This window comes from Apium graveolens, unplaced genomic scaffold (assembly GCF_009905375.1).
Source record: "Apium graveolens cultivar Ventura unplaced genomic scaffold, ASM990537v1 ctg3533, whole genome shotgun sequence".
Classification (NCBI taxonomy): Eukaryota; Viridiplantae; Streptophyta; class Magnoliopsida; order Apiales; family Apiaceae; genus Apium; species Apium graveolens.
In genome coordinates, this window is record NW_027418141.1 from 107595 (window position 1) to 126493 (window position 18899).

The following is an 18899-nucleotide window of genomic DNA, read 5'->3' on the forward strand; positions in this document are numbered from 1 at the left end:
GTTCAGCCTGACGGCCCGACGCTCAGCGTTTCAATTACGCTTCTCATTATCATTATTGATCGACACGTCACTTAGGACGATACACTTTATTTTCACATTCATTTCATTCAATCACACATAATTCACATTTTATATTATTTAACTCCTTATTGGGATGGGTTGCGTTCTACCTGACGGCTCGACGACACAGCTTAACTCCTAAGCTGACTTTTTAAATTGGAACGTTTTTATTTACGCTCCTATATACTAATATGCAGAAAAGACAATTAATCAGCACTTAGTCACATAATTATAATCACGTCACATAAAGCATACTTTATTCACTTAATTACGTCACAAAATTCTCAGTCGTCACAACAAATAAGTAAAGTCTTACACTAACATATCTCTCCAAAAATATAGCTCATGATATGTTTAACATGTTTAATTAGGTGTAATTTAGTTATTAAATAATTTATTTATAGCATTTTATGTAAATAATCAACACATAGACATTTGTTTTTTAACTAAAATCGATGTCTAATCGATTATACACAACGGGTATTCACCGATGTCTAGAATAGACATCACCGACATCAACATCGGTTGGGAAATAGCATAGACATCGTCCAAAAAGTGATGCCTATGGACTTTTTTCTTGTAGTGACATCCTGATGAACTTGAAGTTAAAAATGCTATGCTCAGTGCCATCATTTGTAAATATGGTATTTCATATCCGTAATTAGTCCAGCAAGCAACTAACAAAATTTCAAAAAAATACTGTAAAGGTACATTTTCTCATTAAAGCTTACGTCTTGTGATCTGCATAAATAAAAATGGTGAGTGCATTTGTTCCTTCAATTATTCCTTAAAATTTTGAGTTCTACCCGAAGAATAAGAGAAAAAAATATTTGTTCATGTAATATCTATAATATTTGCTAAAAATAAATATTTAGAGCATCTACATGTAAAAATATGCTGAAAACAGCAAGAGAAAGCTGTTAAAATCTACCGAAAAATTGCTGCATAAATACATTTAAACCCTGCTAAAATAATAAAAAATTCCAGCATAAACATGTAAAAATCTGCTAAAAATAGTAGCAGAAAACAGTTAAAATCTACTAAAAACTGTTGTATAAACACATTTAGAATCTGCTGAAAAATCTAAAAAACTGCAGCAAAAACATGTACAAAACTGTTTAAAAATTGTACCAGAAACTGTTTAATAGTGTACGCAAAAAATGTAAAAAACTAATATATGTCATAACCTGAAACAATTTAAAATGTTGCAGCAAAATTTGCTCATAAAACATGTAATAGTCTAAAAGTATAGTGATAAATACATACTCGTTCGAGAATAAGATTCAAAGTATGAGTTGTACAAGATATCCAAAATATGATAGGTTTTTTTTTGCCTTTATTAGTTTGGCAGTAGACATGTTATTTGTATCGTTGTGTGTAACTGCTTGAATAGTGGTTTTTGCTCCAATTTCATTGATAGACTTATCCACATATTCAAATATATATCTTCATATGTGTAATTAACTTGAACTTTAAATAGATAATATAAAGCTAGTGCGAAGTTTGCAATTCACACTTCATGTTCATATTATTTCATAAGGCCTTCCTTAACTGATATTTACTAGGTGACATGTATTGCGGGCCAAATCTACAAACACCCTCTACAAATTTAGGAAATCCATAATTATTAGTGGTATTAAATGGTACACCAGATTTCTACACCCAACGAGCTAAGTACACCGGTTCTTTCCTTAAACATTGCATCACTAATATTATGTTGTCTCTTCACTTTATGCAATGCAATAGTCGAATCTTTAGACCCTATTAGTCTTGAATATTCATCCAAAGTTACGATTCATCCAAAGGTCCGAGTAAATATGGTTTTTTGCAATAGCTTCCACATCAATTATCTCTACATCATATCCTACGACTTCATCTCTGAATTCTTGAATATGCTTCTTTATATTCCCTTTTTTTCTTTTGGTCACATCTAAAGTTGTCTTGTATATATCAGTCCAAAAGTATATTTTCATTGCAAGATTCCATATTTTCTCTAATACCAGCAATATGTTGTTTCAATAGATTAATACCTTTATAAAATTCACTACCACAAAAATTACACCTTCCTTTATTTGTTTTATCAGGGACCATTGTTCCAGATACCCCGACAACATCAATAACATTGCCACTAGAATTTGTTGCATCTATAGTTTTTATAGACACTGAATTTGTTGCTACGGGTGAACTAACATTTGTAAGTGTTTCCATTATATATAGTATATCACAAATAAAAAAAATAGAATAAGAGCAATAAATAACACATATAACAAAAACCTAAATCATATATTAAAAGGTCCAATACAAATACAGTCATAAACATCAAAATTCAAAGTTACAAATGCAACACTAGTACCAACTAAGGAATTCATAAGTAGTTAATATACATTACGAGGAGATATTAAATTATATATTTTCAAATTCCAATTAAAATATTGAATCTTTGATTTGGTGAGGGCTTCAATCATGAATCAAGATATTAAATATTTGATTTTTAATTTTTAAAAAAAGAGATTAAAGAAGAAAATAACGAGTAAGGTAAAGAGTGTATAGATTATAGAAGAAGCACTGATTAACATTTCTAGCGTTCAGCCAGAGTAAGAGTCTTGACTCAAATTACTCGGAGTCGAACTGAGTTTTGACCGAGTTTTAGTATAATCAATTTTTTACCCGAGTCACTAGGCCGAGTTGATAATTTTTACAACACTGTTTTTTATATATTTTATTGTACTTCAGTTAACATATATATAAGAACACCATATATTATCAATAGAAATGCAAATGCTACCATTATTATAAATTCGGCGAGGTCACTTTGTCTATATTTTTAATAGAAGTGCAAATGATACCAATAGTATAACTTCGTATATTCGCTAGCTTTTATTCTTGATAAAATAAATACCTTACATCTCAATCTAATTCTTAGGTCAGATTTAAAAAATAATAATAATACTTTGGTCATGTCTATAAACTATAACAGAATTATATAAAATAAGATTCCTTCATTGAACATTACTGAACACTTCATCGTATATTTATGAAACTACACACAAAGATATCTCTTTAATTCTCTTATGTACTCACCAAGTCATATGTAAAGAGTACATAAATATTGTTATTGTACTATCTTGAATATATAGAAATGAATTTACTAAGAGGATGCCATTTTTTTAAGTTAGCTATAGGATGATAATATAACTTTATTTTCCCTTATCCTTTTAAAGAGATTTATCAATCTTGATTTTTCGCTATGGATGATTGTACATTAATTTGGTCGGGCCAAAAAATTCAAAAGTCACTTAACTATAAATTTTGAAATATGGTCAAGTGTACTAATCAGTTATCCATTATCATAATTGTTCTAGCTTGTGTGGCTATCAAGAATCTCACATTGAAAATTAAGTATTTTTCTCCTCCAAAGACAATTCTAGAAATTATGAACCTAATAATGATACCATAAAATATTTCATATATATTACTCTATTATTTTTCCTCTTATAGATTACTATATTTGTTTTGTCTTTTGTGTCTAGTAAATTTATATAATTGCATGAAGACTACTATAATGATCTTTAGATACTTAATATCCCTAAACCTATATACAGGTTCTACAAATCTCTATAACACCCCCTTCTTTAAAATAAAAAAAAAGTATTACTTATAATCCATAAACCTGTAAACATATAAATAATATATTTCTAAATAATAATTAAACACTCTAAAAATATTTAAAATAATATTAAATCTTCAAATTTTCTAAACCAATAATATAAATGGTGAAATCTCTAAATAAATAATTAAGTCTAGATAATTATGAAGTCCAAATTTCTAATCAATGAAATGGGGTAGCTTTTAATCACACATTCCTAAATCCCCCTAAGCAGCCGTCAGAAAAAATTTACTGTTTGAGTCGAACGCCTTGTACGGATTTGGAACACTATTTGTAAAACGGAAAATTTAAAATGAATATTTCATAGTTTATAATAAAATAATAATATTAAAATAAAGTATGGATAAAATAACGAGGGGCTAGGATATTTCATAACGAGATCAGAAAAGATATAAATACACACACATCATAGGCTACATAATGCGTGCGAACAAAATGGATGACGTGTATGGCATATACAACGTCACCGTAAATGTAACACCCCAGTCCCACATCGAGGAGATTTGGGACTTCTGTTCAGTTTTTAAAGCAAAGTACTACTACTATGTGCACCAACAAATCATGATCTTTTGGGGGCCTGTGGTGGGCTAGTCGTTACCCAAGTTGGCTGCACTCGGGACAGTATGCTTCGGTTTATTTCGGACTCAGAATCGAGACTCGAAAAATGCTCGGGACTTGACCCGGGTTGTCACAGTAAATTAAATCAAAAATCAAATTTTGGGTGCACCCACGTTTCCTGAACAATTATCAAATGGCCAAAAGTTCCTCCCAAGAGCTAACAGAAAAATACGCCGTGACAAATCACACTGTCACGAAAGTGTCATGTCACTAATGTCGCAATGACATGGCTCTAGCAGCTGATTAACTCGGTATACCCTATATGGTCCAAATAAAATAATTTTGTAAACTTTAAGAATCGCTTGATTCAGATATTCTAGACAGATTTGTAGAACGAATCATTTTTAGAATCACTAAAATAAATATTGGAATATTCCAAAACAGAATTGAAATATTCAGGAATGAAATTAAAATAAAAACTCTAGTACTTTGAAGCACGGTATCTAGTTAATGCATATAATTGCATGAAGACTACTATAATGATATTTAGATACTTAATATCCCAAACCCTTTTAGAGCATAATAATCACATCAGCTCTTCTAACCATTTTAGTGTTATTACACATTGGTGACGATAAAAAATTAACATTTTACATGTATAATATTAATGATAATATATGATATACACGTATGTTGAACTAAAACCTCTAGCTTTTATCTTTTTAAGGTAAGTTGGTACGTTCTTCCCTTGTTGGGCATGGATAACAATTTTTGAATTGTTTGAAAAAAATAACTAGCGAATACTTTGACAAAAGATTAAAGTATCATAATTAGTAAAATATTGAATATTCAAATTAAATTTCAAAATTTAAAAATTAAAATTCAAGTGTATTAATCAGGATTTTGATAATTTCCTAAAATCTTATATTGTGTAGTGAATTAAGATTTCAACAACCATTAATATGGAAAATATCTAAATAATAATAAATTGTACAATATAAGATTCTTTAAATTTATAGAAATTTAAGTGATCTTCATAAATATATGATTTTATTCTTTGAATTTATATAGATAGAATTTAAGTATGATCTTATATATACTGGAATTAAAAAATTTAGAAACACACACATTAGGACCACCACTCAAACCCTAATTTTGTTTATTGAGAGACACTACCTCTCTTTGAAGCACACAAGTAACCTCAAAAGAAAATGGCTATTTTTCACTTGCTACCTGTTTGTCTTTTGAGTGCTATCATTAGTGGTCTCGATTTCAATAGTATGATAAATGTTATTGAAATCCTGCAAACTGAAATGTGCCCTCAAACATTTTTATTGGTCCTCCATGAAGTAGATTTCTCCTGTTTCTTTGATTTAGTCAATTGGGATGATAGGTTTTTAACTCTGATGACTCACCTGAATATTATGGGTGTCCCAGATGGAGTGTTTTACATCGTAAGCAGACAACTATGGATCCAAGAAGTTCCTTTCAATGAGGGTTTTCCCATTATTCAACAGACGGGGAACTTAGGACACGGCATGTCACAGTTATTTAACCCTTTGTTTCAATTGGCATATGGTGTTGGAAACCTAGAAGAAGCCTACGTTCATCTTATGTCGTTACTTGGTTCTCAGATTTTCTTATCAAAGTTGGAGTTTCTTTTGCATTCATTAAAATTGGTTAAATTTTCTGTAACCAATATTCTACACATCAATGGTAGGCCTCTGTATAGGAGACACAATTACATGTGTGTTGGGCACCATGTTTGTGTTAGTCAAAATGTGTCTCTCAGTGAAATCAAATACATTCAGTGTAAGGAATGTAAATTGTCCACGGTCCTTTTTTATTTCTTGAACATGTAATCAAAAAGTTATCAAATTCCTAAATTATACATATTTATTGATACTTTCTTAGCTGTGTAATGCATGGATTCTTCATTCTAAAATTTTTAATTTCATATCTCATATTAAGCTTATGGTTATAATAGATAAAAATTATGTAAAAATAATAAATAGTTCGTATTCTAACTATTGCAATAATTTATCACTTTTATTGTGATGATATAATTTAAATATTTAGCCTTACCAAAGAGAAGATTATTTTCATAACTAGAAGATGTAATTTGTACATTTTGTTTTTAATAATACAAAAATATCTACATATGAAAAAAATAAAATTATTTTTAGACAAAAATGAGATTCCTTATTCAGGTCAAATCACTTTTTGGTTTCATATTTTAAAATTTTAAAACCCTACACCAATTAAATCAGAAAAGTCTCAAATTTATTGAAATAATATCATATTATATATCACTACAAATTCAAACTCATGATGTCTTGTCTATGGATATTTTTGGTTATTTGAGAGGTTCAAGTTCACGAATCTAGTCTGTCATTTCCTAGTCATGTCATATGACAATCCAAGCATCAATGAATTGAGTGGGCGGTGGAATGAGTTCCACATCTAGGGAAGAGGGGAGAAGGGTGTGGTATTTGATAAACAGATGGAACTACATGAATCCGCGATCGTGTTTGGTTGGCAGGCTTATTTTTCAAAGGCTCACGGATTCTAAAGTTGTAACGAACGTGATGGCAGCACTCTGGCGGCCCAGAAATGTTATGGTTCATAGGGAAGTGGACGTTAACTGGTACATTGATATTTATTTCAATTCTACTGTCAATTAAACATTCAGAGAACTATCGAATGATCTCCATTAACATTAAGCTTGAAGTTGCATTAATATCGATAGTCTCCATCGACGTTTGACAACATCCATTTAATTAATGAGAGACTCCAACAAGATAAGAATATCGCGACTTTAACATTGAATACTACAGAAATATGGGTACAAGTCTACGATTTAAAGTTGGGGTTATGTTTGAGAAGGCGTTTGAAGTTGCAAATATTTAGAGTAAATAAAATACAACTTGAAGAATCTTCTGAGATTTGGATAAAATCCGTTCAATCCTTACTAAAATCTATAATCAAGCTTCGCTATCTCTTGTATACACAAAATATGATAAAACCCTCATAGTTATGTATATATCTAAATGGGCTATTATAAGTGATTTATAAGGTGTATGCAAGTGTTACAAGCCCAACTAAAAGCCGTCAAAATTATGTTTCCATTCAGATTTCAAGTCCTTGAGATATGGATAAAGGCCTTGAGTTTCCCCTTGTGAAAGCCGTAAGATGTTAAGTAAAAGTCTTGCGACGCACACTCTTTGTGTAAAGGTCTTGAGATTATAGCCAAGACCTTTAGTTTTCTAAGTGAAATTTTAAAATATCTTTATTTTCTCTACATCAAAGCATTCTTTCTTCATTGTTTTTGTTCACTAGTAGTTAAACACGACAATCATCAACATCTCCAATTAAGTATTCATTTACCACTAATTGAAACATGTATATAAGTAGTAACCTCTCATGTGTACACTTAATATGAATTCGGAATTATTAGCGAATTTTTCTATACTTTGGTGCCTTCTCATCACAAACTTCTTGCTATTTTGATTTTTATAGCTAATGATTTATACTCTCCAATGTACCAAGTAGCAAGCACGGCCCCAAAATAAAATGGACTACTTTCATGACCAACTCTTAACTATTTTCATTTCTCAAAGTACGTTTCATTTTCCATCGACTAACATAATACTCTTGGAAGAAGTTTGCATAATCATCAAACTCTGTAAGAAGTTATTGCAGTTACAATCGTATATCTTCTTTGTGGAAGAAAAAATTTGACATGTATCTCACTCAGTAATAGTTTGTCTCTAGCAAATATGTTCAAATTCATTACTCTTTAACATGTAAAATTAAGACATGGCAATGTAATTTGAAACCTAATTTTTGTTAATCATTATCTACCGAATAAAATTCCTTGGATGTCCTATTCCATTATTTATTTCAAGAAGAAGCAGATAAAATTCCTTTTCTTCATCTTTTAACCAAAATTATATTGTTATAAATTAACTGTCTATGTAGATACTTGTGATCATTATTATTTATAGTACAAATACAATATACCTTACTACGGTTAAACTAACAAAAGCTCTTTAACATTTTTTATCAAGATTGTAAAAAGCGGAACTCGGGACAATTCGGAATGAGTACTCGGGTTGCAACTCGTATATGATTTTTGAAATTATTTTTTATATATTAAATATATTTCCTTTAAATTTTATTATAATTGTGCTAAAAGTTGAAGTTTATGTAAAAAATATCATTTTTTGTTATATTACTAGCCATATTAAAGTTAAATAAATCATTTGCTTGATAATTTTCTATAGTTTAATCAAAAATAAGTTCTAACATTTGGTCATATTTTTTTAATCTGTAATCACTGTTCATTGACCAGTGATCATACATTACAAAAAAAAGAAGAAAATGTTGACCAGTGACCACTGGTGCTTCCATACTTCCAATTTACCATTCATCAAATTAATATTCTCTTCTTCAATGAAAACATCATCATCGTCTTTAGCTATAGACTCAAAATCTTCTTTATGCAATTATCTAATGTCCTTTTACTACCCGTGGCACTAAACTATCATCTTCTAATGTTATTGTTAAATCATCATAGCTCTTCATCATCCTCGCCTTTCAAAATCCATCCTTGAGGTTTACTTGATTTCTTATTTGCAAGTTTTGTATGAAATTGTACGTAGGCCATATTATTCAATCTCTGAGCATCCAATCTATTCCCTTTTTTTATATGGCCCTACAAAAAGATCAAGTGTAATATTATAAGAGTATAAAATATACAACATTAATAATCAATAATGATTATTGCACAAGTAAAACTTATATAAATGATTACTTACCCCCTTAAAAAGGGCTCCAATTTCTTTCACACACTACAAGAATAATGTCAATAACATCACACATTAGACATCGGTTAAATTTGTCTCTGATGTTAAAAGAAGTATTGACATCACCCCGTGTTTTCGTGATGTCTTTGTTCTTTGTAGACATCGGTTATAATTAAACCGATGTCTAAAATTCACCAAAAAAAATAATTTCACGCCCACCTTTTCTTTCCCCCCTTAGTCAAATTTTCATTCAGTTTTAATTTTAAATTCCCCCATAATCCCAAAATTCTCCCCCCTTAACCAAATTTTGGTCCCCCCAAATCAATCTTCAGACACAAAATCAAACCTCTCTCTCTCGAACCTCTCTCGATCGAACCTCTCTCCCCTCACAATCTCTCTGAACTCCGGACATCATCTCACCATCACAATCTCTCGAACCTCTCTCTCTAAACCTCTCTTCGCTCTCAATCTATCTGTTAAGCCTCTTTCAGTTAACCTCTCTACTTCGGTAAGTGTTGTATCTATTTGAATCGAACTGGTCTTCTCTGCATGAAGACCGGTTTTAAAAGTTGAGGATTTTTCAATTTAAAACCCTAATTTTGTAAATTGGGATTTTTTTCTAATTCGAAACCCTTATTTTTTTATTAATTTAGTGTCTAAACTTGTTGCTAATACTTTTTTTCTTGTTGTATACAGGACCTAATCTGAGAAAAAGATTTAAAGCTTTAGGTAATTTGGGTGTTCATTTGTATTTTTGTTTGGTTTTTTTTATTTTTGTAAATTGTGTAAAGTTAACGATCCTTTCATCTCTATTGATTACATTGTATTTTTTAACTTTAATACTCATTTTTTTGCTTTAGTTGTGATTTGTGATTTGATTTAGTGTTGTTTATCTAATTTTGCTCGTTATAATGCTGATCTATTATTTTATTACGGATATAATTAGGTTTTAAATATTTTGATTTGGTGCTTGGTGCTTGTTATAGATTTATCTCCTTTATTTTATAGACAAGTTATCGAAATTAAGTTGTTTGTATGCGCGCTATGCCCGGGTACGAGAGGCTCATGACAGTGTTACTATATAGTTATTGTAAGTTTCTATATGTTCTAGAGTGGATGATTTTCATTTTTACTTATAAAACTGCATAATGGAACTTTAGTAGAAACTAATAAATTGCCTTGTCACTTGAAAGTCTTTGAACACAAGTTTACTCTAACTGTTAAATTATCTTTAACTTGCAAGTTACTTATAGACTGTATCGTTGTTATAAGGCTGGATCGGAACTTGAATGCAAGATTGAATGATTATAATAGACATTAATTTTAACGATTGTGTTCTGGTCAAATCTCGGTCAATTGCAAATTGACTGTGTATGCTTACAAGTTGATGTTAGTTTTGCAAGTTAACAACTAAGATTGATCTTCCTTGTTTGCTTTTGCGAAAGTGAAACTGATTATTGTTTGCTGTTTATTATTTGTCGTAGACATATATGTTCAAGTATGACAGTGTCCATGATTCCTGGAAGCATCATGAACTCAAAGTTAAGGATGAGAAGACCCTTTTATTTGGTGAGAAACCTGTTGCTATCTTTGGTTCAAGGTATGGGTTAAATGATATAATGCTCACAATATTTTTGTTAGCCGTACATATCAGTTCTTTTCAGGTATGTTTTTATGTATTGGCATGAGTATTTTTTGTGGGAAAAGTGTTTTGTACTGGGGAATAGTTTATCCTAGTTAGTACGCAAGTGGCTGATATCCTTTGTGTAAGTACCACTATTTTGGGATCATTGATTTTTTTTTATTTCTAGACGCGGTGCTTTAATAATGCGCCGACTTTGTGTACTTCTGGATGCTGAAAGAGTTTACCGTGAACTGTCCACAATACTCGAGGGTGAATCTGACCTGGATTTTGCATCTATAATGGTTCAAGTTGTGAAATGAAAAATCTATAAATTGTCATAGTTATTCGGTGTAATATATACATTTATATGTTATAACTTTTTAGTCCAGTGCTCCAGTTTCATTAGCTATGGTGTATATGGTTTTAAACAAAATAAAGTTATGGTAACAATCAGGCATACCAAACACCACAGTACTTTGATAATATTCCGTGTGAAGTTACCTCCCCTCTACCCAAATATAAACAAATGTAATGGTGTATATTAGAAGGTTTCGGGGTTAATGTCTTAGTGACACAGTTTGGCATTTTTAATTTGTATTGCAGGGTTTGAATTTTATTTTACTTACTTCAACTGAGTTATCACACCTTCGAGATATACTCAAAATATCCTTGGTCAATGCATCTAGAAAAGACTTGTATCTTGCCTGGTGGTGCCATTTCTCTATTTATGTTTTAACTTGTGTTATTATTTTATTGCTTTGACCAATCACTCCACATACGCGGTACTGATGCTCTATGTTATTGGCATTGATATACTTATCTATAGACTTACCATCATGCAAGTTCTATCATCCAGTCTCTGGTTGAAGAGTATATAAATGTTAAGTTTTTAGTTCAATTGGACAAATGTGGTACTGATACTCTTTGTTTTGGCCAGTATTTGCTCTGGTCTTCGCTTTACATGTTATAATGTCTGATGATTATTTCAGGAGTTTGTACTAGGCACAAATCCACAGCGGCTGAATTTCTCTCTAAGAACTATAGGACATGTGGTATGATTCACCAGTATATATACTTAATTCAATCAGCATGGAAAATGAGACTTGTGGGTGATAGAAAGTGAGCTTGCGGGTTGTCTTTTCTTTCATTTATTTCATTTTTGTGGCTCGGCACTACATATTTGATTTGTGAGACCAAACCTTTTAAGCATGGGCTGTATTGTGAAACCAGGGAAGTTGTTTACTCAATTGTTCTTTGAACTACCTTACTACAAGTTACCTTTGGAACCATGTAACTTCATAATATATTAAGCTAGTTCGTATTTAAGCAGGCTCTCAGCAAGATGTTTGATTGATTATGAAATGAATATAAAATGCAGCATCCATCTTTACTTGTGGTCGAACTTAAATTTTTCAGGTCAAGCATCTTTGATGCCAAAGCAGGAATTGCATTAATTGATAACTTTGTCAAGCTTGTTTCGTGGTATGACAATGAATGGGGATACAGAAAAACAACCATTCTCATCTAATTGTGATTTGCAGTTCAGTTGTTTCTCTTATGAGCAAAGTTGACTGTTAAATTCTTTTACATATGTCTTTTTGGGTGGTTAATGCAGCACCCATGTGGTTGATTTTATCGTGCACATGGCATATGTCCAGTAAGTGGGGGATCATACTTGCTTGCTTGGGATAAAGCGGCTTGCTCATCTTGTCATCTACAGTTGTTGAGATATCTAAATAATGGGAACTTATATGGGCCCTTGCTGTCTTGTGTAGAGAGGATTGTGTCTCATATTTTGAAGAGTGTTCAACAGGATAGTAAGAAAACTATCTTACAATTTTCATTAAACTGAATGTCTTCAGTTGGTTTCAAGAGAATGTAATAGTTTATATTTCAGATCATATGTTTTACTATTTTGGTTGACGTTCTCAGACAACAATTACACAATTAGTGATATAAAACTTTACACAATTTGGTCTATAAATTTCTTACACATCACTTTTAATTAAGAAAAGCTGATGTCAAAAAAGATAATGTACATCACTTTAAGGTACAAAACTGATGTCAAAGAAATCCAGGTTCAAGTCTAAATAAACATAGAAATCATTTGGTTTAAGAAAAACCTGATGTCAAGTAACATTATAAACATCACTTTTAACCAAACAAAATTGATGTCAAAAAACACAATGTACATCAGTTTCAAATAAACAACTGATGTTAACTGATGTTCAAGTCTAAATGATACATAGACATCACTTCATTCTAGAAAATACTGATGTCTCTAGGCTGAATTAGACATCACCTTTCATTAAAGAAACAGATGTTTAATATGTCATTTTACATCACCTCTGTCACAATTATCGATGTTTTGTGACAAAAAACATAGCTCAATATATGTTTAATATATTTTAATAGGTGAAATTTAGTTATTAAATAATTTTGTTATAGCATTTTTGGTAAAAAATCATCACATAGACATCAGTGTTTTTCACTAAAATCGATGTTTTATGATAAAAAAACATAGCTCATGATATGTTTAACATGTTTAATTAGGTGTAATTTAGTTATTAAATAATTTATTTATAGCATTTTATGTAAATAATCAACACATAGACATCTATTTTTTAACTAAAATCGATGTCTAATCGAGTATAGATATCGGTATTCACCGATGTCTAGAATAGACATCACCGACATCAACATCGGTTGGGAAACAGCATAGACATCAGCCAAAAGCGATGTTTATGGACTTTTTTCTTGTAGTGACATCCTGATGAGCTTGAAGTTAAAAATGATATGCTCAGTGCCATAATTTGTAAATATGGTATTTCATATCCGTAATTAGTCCAGCAAGCAACTAATAAAAATTTCAAAAAAATACGGTAAAGGTACATTTTCTCATTAACGGTTACGTCTTGTGACCTGCATAAATAAAAATGGTGAGTGCATTTATTCCTTCAATTATTCCTTGAAATTTTGAGTTCTACCCGAAGAATAAGAGAAAAAAATATATGTTCATGTAATATCTGTAATATATGCTATAAATAAATATTTAGAGCATGAACATGTAAAAATATGCTGAAAACAGCAAGAGAAAGCTGTTAAAAATCTACCGAAAAATTGTTGTATAAATACATTTAAATCCTACTAAAATAACAGAAAATTGCAGCATAAACATGTAAAAATCTGTTAAAAATATTAGCTGAAAACAGTTAAAATCTACTAAAAACTGTCGTATAAATACATTTAAATCTGCTGAAAAATCTAAAAAACTGCAGCAAAAACATGTACAAAACTGTTGAAAAATTGTAGCAGAAACTGCATTAAATCTGCTTAATAGTGTACGCAAAAAAATGTAAAAAACTAATATATGTCATAAGCTGAAACAATTTAAAATGTTGCAGCAAAATTTGCTCATAAAACGTGGAATAGTCTAAAAGTATAGTGATAAATACATATTCGTTCGAGAATAAGATTCAAAGTATGAGTTGTACAAGATATCCAAAATATGATAGGTTTTTTTTTTTTCCTTTAATAGTTTTGCAGTAGACATGTTATTTGTATCATTGTGCTTAACTACTTGAATAGTGTTTTTTGCTCCAATTCATTGATAGACTTATCCACATATTCAAATATATATCTTCATGTGTGTAATTAACTTGAACTTTTAATAGATAATATAAGCTAGTGCGAAGTTTACAATTCACACTTCATGTTCATATTATTTCATAAGGCCTTCCTTTACTGATATTTACTAGGTGACATGTATCGCGGGCCAAATCTACCAACACCCTCTGCAAATTTAGGAAATCCATAATTATTAGTGGTATTAAATGGTACACCAGATTTTTACACCCAACGAGCTAAGTACACCGGTTCTTTCCTGAACATTGCATCATTAATATTATGTTGTCTCTTCACTTTATGCAATGCAATAGTCGAATCTTTAGGCCCTATTAGTCTTGTATATTCATCCAAAGGTCCGATTCATCCAAAGGTTCGAGTGAATGTGGGTTTTTGCAATAGCTTCCACATCAATTATCTCTACATCATATCCTATGACTTCATCTCTGAATTCTTGAATATGCTTCTTTATATTCTCTTTTTTTCTTTTGGTCACATGTAAAGCTGTCTTGTATATATGAGTCCAAAAGTGTATTTTCATTGCAAGATTCCATATTTTCTCTAATACCAGCAATATGTTGTTTCAATAGATTAATACCTTTATAAAATTCACTGCCACACAAATTACACCTTCCTTTATTTATTTTATCAGGGACCATTGTTCCATTTCCGACAACATCAGTAACCTTGCCACTAGAATTTGTTGCATCTATAGTTTTTATATACTCTTAATTTGTTGCGACCGGTGAACTAATATTTGTAAGTGTTTCCATTATATATAGTATATCACAAACAAAAAAAATAGAATAAGAGCAACAAATAACACATATAACAAAAACCTAAATCATATTTTAAAGGGTCCAATACAAATACAGTCATAAACATCAAGATTCAAAGTTAAAAATGCAACACTAGTACCAACTAAGGAATTCATAAGTAGTTAATATACATTACGAGGAGATATTGACTTATATATTTTCAAATTCCAATTAAAATATTGAATCTTTGATTTGGTGAGGGCTTCAATCATGAATCGAATCAAGATATTAAATATTTGATTTTAATTTCTAAAAAAAAGAGATTAAAGAAAAAATAACGAGTAAAGTAAAGAGTGTATAGATTACAGAAGAAGCAATGATTAATATTTCAAGCATTCAGCCAGCTTAAGAGTCTTGACTTCAATTACTCGGAGTCGAACCGAGTTTTGACCGAGTTTTAGTATATCAATTTTCTACCCGAGTACTCGGAACTTGGGTTGGTCGAGGGGTCCAAAATGAGTCCCTAGGCCGAGTTGATAATTTTTACAACAATTTTTTATATATTTTATTGCACTTCAGTTAACATATATAAGAACACCATATATTCAATAGAAATGCAAAAGCTACCATTATTATAAATTCGGCGAGGTAACTTTATCTATATTTTTAATAGAAGTGTAAATGATACCAATAGTATAACTTCATATATTCGCTAGCTTTTATTCTTGATAAAATAAATACCTTACATCTCAATCTAATTCTTAGGTCAGATTTAAAAAAATAATAATAATAATAATAATACTTTGGTCATGTCTTACATAAAACAAGATTCATTCATTGAACAGTACTAAACACTTCATTGTATATTTATGAAACTACACACATTGATATCTCTTTAATTTCCTTATGTACTTACCAAATCATATGTACATAGGACACAAATGTTCTTAATCTGCTGCACTGGGTTGAGTTGTTGTACTGTCTTCTTTAGAATTATCTTAGTACCTGATTAAAAAAATTTTCTTGATCAAGCAACCCACCCCAGTTAACATATTAGAGGCAAGGTCACTTTGTACACTTGAACATCATATGTTATTAGTAGAAGTGCAAATAATACCAATATTATAACTTATGCTAGTTCACTTTGTATATATTATTAATAGAAGTGCAAATGGTACTAATAGTATAACTTGCTTTTATTCTCCATATGATATATATTTACACCTCAATCTAGTTCTTAGGTCAGATTTAACAAAAAATAAAAGAAAAATATTTCTTAGGTTCATGTCTATAAATGATAACATAATTACATAAAACATGACTCCTTCATGGAAAATTTGGAAACACTTCATCATATAATTATGAAACTATACACAGAGATATCTCTTTAATTCCGTTAAGTACTCATAAGCCATATGTACATAGGACACAGATAATTTGAATCTGTTGGGCTAACATAATACATGGGTTGAGTTGTTGTATTGTCTTAAATAGAAGTGAATGTACTATAATGATTTCATAATATTTTGTAAGTTCTATAGGATGATGATATAACTTTAATTCTGTTATATATTTGAATGACTTTTAACCTTACAACTTACCCCATTAATTCTCACACCCTTTGGCTTTTCATTTTACACCCTTTGGCTTTTCATGCTACTTGTAACCTACAAACTCTAGCCCTATATAAACCATTGTAAGATATGTGATTGAGATATGAAATGAAAATCTTCTCTATTCTCTTAGTAATTTTGTTCTTGTAATGCTCTCTATAATATATTCTATATTAGTTTGTAACACGTTATCAGCACGAAAGCTAATAAGATCTGTGGGTGCACCAGAAGGAGAAGTTGGTTTACGAGTTTACACGAGTTTCTTGTCAACACAAGTACTAGTACTAGCTGGGTGATCATTACTTCCTGTCTCTACAAAAGGTATGCCCATGTTTTAATTGTTAAATGAATATATTACCGCAGGCATGATTGCATGTTAGTAAAACTAGATCCATAACATGCTAGTCTATTCTTTTAGTTCATATTTGTCATGTTCACGTATTACACTTTACGGGTGGTTAAATATATAAGTGGATGCCTGTATAATATTCTGTACTAATCATTTATGCTAATTGCTTGACCTGATTTTCATGCCTGCTTAGTTGAACATTTGCGTAAGTAAAATTAAAATCACTTCACTTGTTTTCTGCTTCATGAATTATTTGTATTAGTTCTTATGTTATCCCTTGCAAATTACTTAAGTGGCTTGATATTTTTATGCTATAATCTGAATGTTGTACAAATTTAGGGAGATTTGCACTTTGCACGAATAGTTAAAAACTAAAAGCTAGGCTATGCCTTGTCTCCTGCAGCTTTTATAATCTATTTCCGTGACTAAGAGTTGATGTAGCAGTAATTTATATTTGTTTTACTTGTGCATGCGTGTTAATAATTGTCATGTTAACTAAGATGGGTTGTTATCAATGAATAGCATATATTTTAGTCTCTGAGACTTAACTAAAATCATGTTCTATTAAACTTGTTGATTAAATGCATCATTATGTGTAATATATTATATTTGTTTAAGTGAGTATATTTGATAAGTGATAATCTGTTTCTTTCGCAAATTATTTGTTATCTTGTCATAAAAAATTATCGCATTGCATTATATTTATGTGCATAAATATTGATGTTGATTCGAGTTTTGTTTATTTTTAGTGAAAATGTCGAATCTTACGAAACTTGAGTTTAACGCACTTGATGTCACCGGCAAAAATTATTTGACATGGATTCTTGATGCTGAAATCCATCTTAGTGCAATGGGTCTCGGTGACACCATAAAAGAGGGAAATAAGACCTCTGAACAAGACAAGGCAAAGGCCATGATATTTCTTCGCCATCACCTTGATGAAGGCTTGAAAACTGAATATCTGACTATTAAAGATCCATCAACTCTTTGGAAAGATCTCAAAGAAAGATATGATCACCAGAAAACGGTGATACTTCCTAAAGCTCGCTATGATTGGCTACACTTGCGATTGCAAGATTATAAAAGTGTGAGCGAGTATAACTCTGCCATGTTCAAAATTACATCTCAATTGAAATTATATGGCGAGAATATCACCGATAAAGATATGTTGGAGAAAACATATTCCACTTTCCATGCCAATAATATGCTCTTGTAACAACAATATCGTGAACGTGGATTCACGAAATATTCTGAGCTTATTTCTGTGTTGCTTCTTGCTGAACAAAATAATGAACTTTTGCTGAAAAATCATCAAGCACGTCCCACTGGCTCAACACCATTCCCTGAAGTGAATGCGGTGACTAATAATGAATATAGAGATAATAAATCATTTGGACGTGGACGTGGGCATGGATATGGACGTGGACGTGGGCGTGCCCGTGGTCATGGATTTTGGCGTGGTCGAGGCCGAAATCAACAAAATCGCCCCCACTTTAAAAGGAAGCCTTACTATCAAAAATAGAAAACAAATGAGGAGAAACCCGAGGGAAGTACGATGGTTAAAAAGGGTGAAAGTACTTGTAGCCGTTGTGGAATGAAAGGTCATTGGAGAAGTACATGTCGTACCTCCAAGCACTTTGCTGACCTATATCAAGCATCTTTGAAAAATGTTGAAACTAATTTCACCAAACAGAATGATCCTTTGGGGATTGCTCATCTTGAAGCACATCTTGGAAGTGATGGCCAAGTTGATCCTTCGGCCTTTACTCACATGGAAGTTGGTGATTTCTTTGAAGATGTCGATGTGAATATGCCTAAATTTGGTGGTGATGAGCCTA

At 31.0% G+C, this 18899-nt stretch overlaps 1 protein-coding gene across 1 annotated transcript; it reads left to right on the forward strand.

Moving 5' to 3' along the window:
• Positions 1-17815: 17815 nt before the first annotated feature.
• On the forward strand, positions 17816-18583 carry LOC141701192 (uncharacterized). The gene is made up of 2 exons (XM_074504855.1): positions 17816-18273; positions 18439-18583. The coding sequence occupies exons 1-2, from the start codon at positions 17816-17818 to the stop codon at positions 18581-18583; spliced, it is 603 nt and encodes a 200-aa protein (XP_074360956.1).
• Positions 18584-18899: the final 316 nt, after the last annotated feature.